The 7272-nt window shown below is 34.3% G+C and overlaps 1 protein-coding gene across 1 annotated transcript; it reads left to right on the top strand.

Moving 5' to 3' along the window:
- Positions 1–4748: 4748 nt before the first annotated feature.
- Positions 4749–7219, top strand: LOC119193716 (collagen alpha-1(I) chain-like; the record flags this gene model as incomplete). The annotated part of the gene is made up of 7 exons (XM_037447338.1): positions 4749–4932; positions 5250–5288; positions 5444–5485; positions 5695–5826; positions 6113–6279; positions 6507–6624; positions 7096–7219. Coding segments are annotated over 7 exons (806 nt in total), but the record flags the coding sequence as incomplete, so codon positions are not given.
- Positions 7220–7272: the final 53 nt, after the last annotated feature.

The following is a 7272-nucleotide window of genomic DNA, read 5'->3' as shown; positions in this document are numbered from 1 at the left end:
ATCCAACAAATTCAAACATGATAATGTCGGTCGAAGTTGCGTTGACACTTCATTTATACATATTTCGTTTACATGACGTACTTAAGAATTGAAAAACTACAACACATTTATCGTTGCATTTGATCAAGTTAAAATGTGTTTGTGTTAAAATAAAATAGAAAATACTACATCTACGATCCTCGCTCTTATATTTCACAAAAATACGACGTACAAATGCACGTAAATTCTGTTTTCGCGTCCCTAGCTCACCCACATCATGTGAAACGAAACGTAATTTAATAATTCAAGTGAAGTTCATCTTTTATACATCGCACAAAATTCTCATGTTTTATAGCTACGTGTAAATTTTGAAGCTATGTGAAGTCTACCAACCCGCATTAGGCCAGCGTGGTGGACTAAGGGTCCCCTTGTCAGTAGTAGAAGAGACCCGTGATCAGTTATGGCCAATGCATTAATACATAGATATACCTATATAATAATATGGTAAGTACAGAAGGTCCGTGGTCTCCATTGGGAGTATGATTACAAGCTTGATGGTACGATTATTAGATGGTTCACAAATTATATGCTATGCCTGCGGCCTAGCCCGCGTGTAAATCACTGTGTCGCAAAGTTTTCCCGCGTAAATCCCGACCCACGAAATTTTTTACAAACACGCGACCCCATCAACAGTAATCGTTTAAGAATTGCACTATCTAAAAACCATACAAAAATCTGTTAAGTAGATTTTGAGAAAATCGATCATATCGATCAGCTTTTGGAGACTTTGTTTTATAATATGTATAGATTGTTCACGATATATATAGTATTTCATCGTTGACGCGAACTAGTTGTCGCTGCAATAGATAAGGGCTTATCGCCTTGCACCAGACGGCTTAAGCTCTAACACTAACTTTAGTTATGTATTAGAAAACCCATAAATACTCTTATACAATGTTACGGACTTGGATTTAGAATTTGTGTGGTGATATTCTATTGCGCTGTGTAAAATTAAAACTTGTTGTCTGACAGAAATAAGTCCATTTTTTAATTCCATATCGAAGTGAATTGGAAGTGTTATGTTTTTGTTAAATTTGTCTTCTTCATTGTCATATTTGTTTTTATGTTTCTAATGCCCTAAATGTCTAGAGGTAAAGAAACTTGTAAAAGTATCCTAGCTCATTTTTCGATCTTACAATTTTGTGTGGTTGTGCTGTAGTATGTCAACAATTTTCGCAAATCAATTACAATGGGACTCCGTGAGAATTAAAACATAATATTTCTTGTAGACAGTGGATTGAATTTCCCTGGAGTCCTATTATGTAGAGTATTAGAAACATTATAAATAAATAACGTTGTTTGTATTGTGCCACTTTTAAACATAGTTATATATTCATATAAATTTGAAATAGATACGTGAAATAAGTTATGCTAATTAGAAACAGATTTCGTTTTGTATTTTCTTGAGTAATGCATTACAATTATTTTTTTTGTGAATTAACTTGTATTAAATTAATGTTTTCTACGAGATTCCGTCTTGCTTTTGCGATTGCGAAAAGATCAAGAAAAATAATATTACATTTATACTTATCTCTAATGTTGTGTCCATATGTTTTTAGAGATGCAATGAAAATCGACCCATAAATCTTTGTTGATGGTACTAAATAAATTAAGTAAGCGATTTTAGGGCACAGGTACAAGTTCCTTGAAGTAAATAATCTTATATTACTTCCTACTAATATTATAAATGCTAGACTTTGAAAAAATGTGTCAATGTTTAGATGTCTGTTGAGATTAAACGCAGAAACCGCTAAACAGATTTGGATGAAATTTTACACATTTACAGACACATGAATTAGCACATTTCGGCAAGTTACTTTCGTCGGAAACCTTAGATTTTTTAAACTATTTTTTTTTAGATGGCTTTGATCAATACAGTGATTTAGAATTTTTTGTAGCGGCAAGGGTACTTCACGTGGGCGAACCCGCGAGCAACATACAGTTAATACATCTTTTTTATGATTTTTACTAAATGTGTTCTTTTCTTTATCATTATAGACGAAAACATCTCCCTAAGGGAAATTGTAAATATATGGAACATAATGTTTGCGAAAATGGCTGTAATAGGTACATTTATTGTCTAAAGAGTATCAAACAAAAATATATAAAAACTTATTTTAGTATCATACTTATGTCGAGATCCTTTGTTTCTCTGCGGCCTCTTCAATCGTTATATCACACACGTAGTCTCTGGTTAGTATTGACTAAAGTAGTCTGTGAAAACTTTACTTATAATTATAATATACAAATCAATTAAAAAAGTTTACAATTTATATAGCGTAAATTATTTTTTAGCTTATGTGAAAGAGGAGAAATATACTGTATTAAAAGTTTGCACATTTGATCTTTTAAAAACCAGCAGAAGACTTCAATAATACTTAGAGTAGAAAGTAAAGAAAAATAATAAAGGTGCCTAACGCAATATCAATGGATACAAAATTCTATAACTAACATATCCTATCTAAAGCCGTTTTTTGAAATGGATTCCAATTTCAATCCGATTCCGAGGATGAACCAATAAAAATAGGTCATTTGTAAGCATGTCAAAAAAACTTTGTTCTGATTGGTCCGTTTTTGAGGTAGATAAGAAAAGCGATTCAGATCGTTTATGGAAAATGGCGTGACGTTGGTACATTTTATTTACTTAGTTCTCTATATTATTAACAAAATGTACCATGGTGCAAACAACATGGTTAACGCATATTATAAATAAACTCTAAAGATCGAGCCACTCAATTAACGGAACCTTTGAAACCTATTGTATTAATAGAAAATGGACTATCTTTTAATCTATTATCAGTCAATATATATTTTACCTGGTCATCAAACATCATCCCTTAATGTTTTACGAGCGGTAACCACTTAATCTTCAAAGCAACCATCACTAAATGAACTAGTACAAATAAAAGAAATGGAGCATTTCATTCATCATACAGCGAAAACTAATGAAGATATATGACCAAGATTGTCGCACGTGCCAATCATCGCCGAAATCGCAACTAGAGTCATCGACCTAGCTACTGTCACGAATAGGTTTATTAACACTGATGCATCTGTTGCTAAAATTAATTGTGGCGCCTAGGGTTGCCAGAGACAGATTAATGGTGGTCGCATTCTTAAATAAATACAATAGTTTTGTTAGTAATGGGGCGACCCTGTTGTAGGGTTGGTTATGAAACTAGTAAGTAGCTATGTGTTCAAACCGCGTCTCGGGATAATAAATTAATGGGGTTATATGTGAAAATTTTACAATTTACCTTGGCGCATTATTTCATCAAACAATGTGAATTGTGTGCGTGAACAAACAATATATTTTTGTTATTGTTTTGGTAACCATTTTACTAGCACTCTATGTAGACACTAGCTTTCATTAACTTTATTTTATTGAATTCTATGAAATGTCTTAAAATAATAAAGTCGCGCCATTTATATCAATTGGAGCCATGTAAAAAGCCTACAAGAATAAACATTATTAGGAAATTATATATCGCCAAAGTAACGTTAATATACATTTTCCGCAATTTCTAAATTAGACTACCGTTTATTTATACTTACTACTTACCATTTAGATATGTACCATATCTATTTAAATTAAGACTGTATATTGTAAACGCATTTCCCTTAACTCTTTATAAAACATTACATCAACCCCATTCATTAGAGTTAACCAAAAAACAATATATTTCATATCAACCCTAATTATAGTAGACAATTGTGCGTTGTCAAATCTACACAGATAGATGGTTGGAACAGATCCGCATGGGTCAGTGGGACGAGCGTCAAGTGTTGTTCATGACATATTTAGACCAATTACAGACAATTACTAGGGCGAGAGAATGACCAGAGAAAGATATCTATGGAAATGAATGTAAATAGGTCACTCGCTAAATGTCCCGATTGTAATTGCGGTGATAAATATGCCGACAATGTGTGAAAATTGCTTTTATATTAGCTTGTTTGTTAGGCCATTACGCCTGTTAACGCTTCTGTTTACTATTTCGGTTCGTTGATAACGGTCATTTGAAATTCAAATATTTAAATTTGAATGTAGAATTCCATTTCTAAACAGTTACAATTTCAAGTCTTGTCTATGGGCTATATCCTGTTCATTACTCAATGATTGGCAATGCAATTATTTAAATATTGTTATCATTGATATGACCAAGTCATTGAATTGACTCATCAGATCATTGGCATTATTATAAAAAATAACATTACTGGAATTACATAAAAATAATGAAGGATTTCAACTGAGCTTTTATTATCGAAAGACCTTCTATCTTATTATACTCATTATTCTGATTAAGGAATGATAATGAATTGTCCTGGTTCTGTAACCTTGTCCTGTTAATCAAAACTAATAGCTAACGTAGGACATTGATTGACGTTCGATATTGTAATGCGTAAGTTGATAATAGTTAATTGTTAGAAGGTTGAGTTCATTACTTTTACGCTTCGTTAATACACCTTTGTTAATACTTACTATTACTGCGAGGGAATAATATCAATACAGTTATCTTTGTTGACGTTGAGTATTTTCAATCACATATTATGCCAAAAATCTTTTTAAAGCAAGATTTTAACATAATTTGTAACGTTCAGATTATAAAGCAGAAATCATAAAAGTCAGTTTTTTAATAAACTTGGCGAACTGACCCCTGACTGAGCAAATATTGATTAGAGACCTGTTAATGAGTTTGTTGTTTTAGGAAGTCATGTGGCAGGCAAAAGTTGCTTGCCTGGCGTTGCTGGCGTTGCCGGTAGCTGCCAAGGAGTTGAGCGACGGTCCTGTCCGGGAGGAGATAATCCAAGAACTGCCCCAAGCTCATGAACCTGATCTCAATCTCAACTACGATGATTACAATACCAATCCTTATGGGGAAGATGAAAATGGTAGGTGAAATTGCATATGTAGTGCGTTTTGATAAAAAATTATCTCAGTGAAGATTATGCTTTGAAAAATAAACCACGGTATGCACGAACAATATGTGAATTTTGATAAATTTAAATTAAAGATATTAGAATATTGCTGCGTTTTTGTGAAAATTGGGAAAAGGAATCGTTAGAAGTATTATAAGCACTTTACCAATAAATTAGATTTTTCATTTTCTATAAAACTTCTATAATATTGTTGGGTCTAGAAAATATGAGAATAGACAGTTATTATTTATCACTGCTAGTATTATACTTAAATGTTTTTAAATTTACAGCAATATTATCTGAACGAGACTTCCGTGGATCCACTACAAGTAAGTCCGTTGTATTCAATATTTCTATGATTCATATTCCATAATTTTCACATGAACTTGTCCAGACCGATCTACTTGAAACATCTAAAACGAATTTATTTCAAAATCTTCGACTATTCAAATTATGTGGGTGACTTTAAAAAAAACTTTTGCAGGTCCACCGTACCCTCCTCGTACAGGCATGGTAACCCAAAGAGGTATAAATAATTCCTTACATATTATCTACGTATTCATATTTTGAAAAGTTAAAAAAAACGTACAATTAATTACCTATCCTTAATGCGGAGTGGACATCATACTTTGAGTTTCAACGGACATTATAAATAATGGTTCCTGCGTCGGAAGGGCCTAGGATTTCATTGAAAATAAAAAACATCGTTTCATCATTCATTTGCTATAATTCCAGTGGTGCCGACGCTGTGTATCGACATGGGCCGTACGTGGTCAGAGGGCGAGTCATGGAAGAGAGACAATTGCACATTCTGCCAGTGCTTCAGCGGGCAGGCTAACTGCTCCACTCTGCCCGTGTGTTTGGCGCGTAAGGCCTTTTTATATTGCAAAGTTAATTTACTGAATCTGGTGTTCAATTCAGTATAGCTCTTATAAAAGGTACTACATAAAGTTCACCAGCTAGCGACTGCGATTTTGTTCGCATGAAATGAGTTTTTTTTTTTTATAAATTATATCATTAATAATCATATTTTTCCTTTACTCATATTGGTTTGTTTACCTCATTCACCCCTCGTTCACCCCCTAATTAATTTGCTCGATATTCAGTAAAATAAAAAAGCAGTATAAACTCTCAATACGAAATGTTTCTACAGCACCAAGTCGACCAGTGTTCGGCGCCGGAGCCCAGCCCCACACCCCAGTGCGCGGCGTCGCTGGCATGCCAGGAGACGACGGTCCGCCTGGACCGCCCGGGGCGCCAGGAGTGAACGGTGTTCCTGGTGCTCCTGGTATGCCTGGCCCAGTTGGACCTATTCCTGATGTGAGTTTTGTCTTTAACCCGAAAACGAATATACCCTAAGGACCATAATAATGATATTGACATAACTTTGATTGCAACTTATAGAAAAAAATGCTTCATTATTCAAATGAGCTAATTTCCGACCAGGGGAAATATTGATTAATAAAAAATTATATTTTTTTCCTTTTGAATTTGGAATAAGTAATGTTCTATTATAAGCAGTTCTAATAATGTAAACCTTATTTTAGGTGAACGCATACTTAGCTCACATGGCAGCTGCCGCTGGAGGTGACAAGGGACCGGCCTTCGACCCATATCAGTACATGCAGGCTTCAGTTGGCGCACCAGGCATCAGGGGAATACAAGGTTTGTTAATTATAATTAAATTAAAACGTATAAACCCATGACTTTATACTGTCCGCTTAACTTTATTAGTATACTGAGGTGAGAGTATACTAATGAAATTAAATGATTTAGTTTGAACCCGTAAAATGTTATACATTATTTAGATTCCGTCAATATTAACTCTACCACCAGTTCGGAAAGCAGTTCTCACTAAAGAAGAACGGACAAGAAACTTTGCTGTAGGTACATGATAAAGAGAAGAAAAAACAATTGTTTTTTTTTTATTGCTGTTAGAGCAGTTCATTTACATCCTCGCAAAATAAGGAATAACTTAATTTTAAATTTCCATACGAGTGCACAACCTCCTCAGGAATATTGAAATATTTTATTATGCTTATAATTATTTCCTCTTAGCACCCCTAGCAATTAGAAATAGTAAGTGAAATGGCATTGAATGTATATCTATCACATTCTGAGTAATCCTATTTACAGGACCGCAAGGCCCGCCCGGCCCGCAGGGATTCCAAGGTCCGAGAGGTGAGCCAGGGGAGCCTGGCCTCCCGGCCTGCAAGGACCACCCGGCGAACGAGGCCCGCAAGGCTTACCCGGAAAAGACGTGAGTAATGAAGTCTTTCGTTAAATTTCACGAGCATGAAATTAGTTATTGAA

The sequence above is a fragment of the Manduca sexta genome, unplaced genomic scaffold (genome assembly GCF_014839805.1).
Source record: "Manduca sexta isolate Smith_Timp_Sample1 unplaced genomic scaffold, JHU_Msex_v1.0 HiC_scaffold_943, whole genome shotgun sequence".
Classification (NCBI taxonomy): Eukaryota; Metazoa; Arthropoda; class Insecta; order Lepidoptera; family Sphingidae; genus Manduca; species Manduca sexta.
This window is presented reverse-complemented; position numbering and strand designations above follow the sequence as displayed.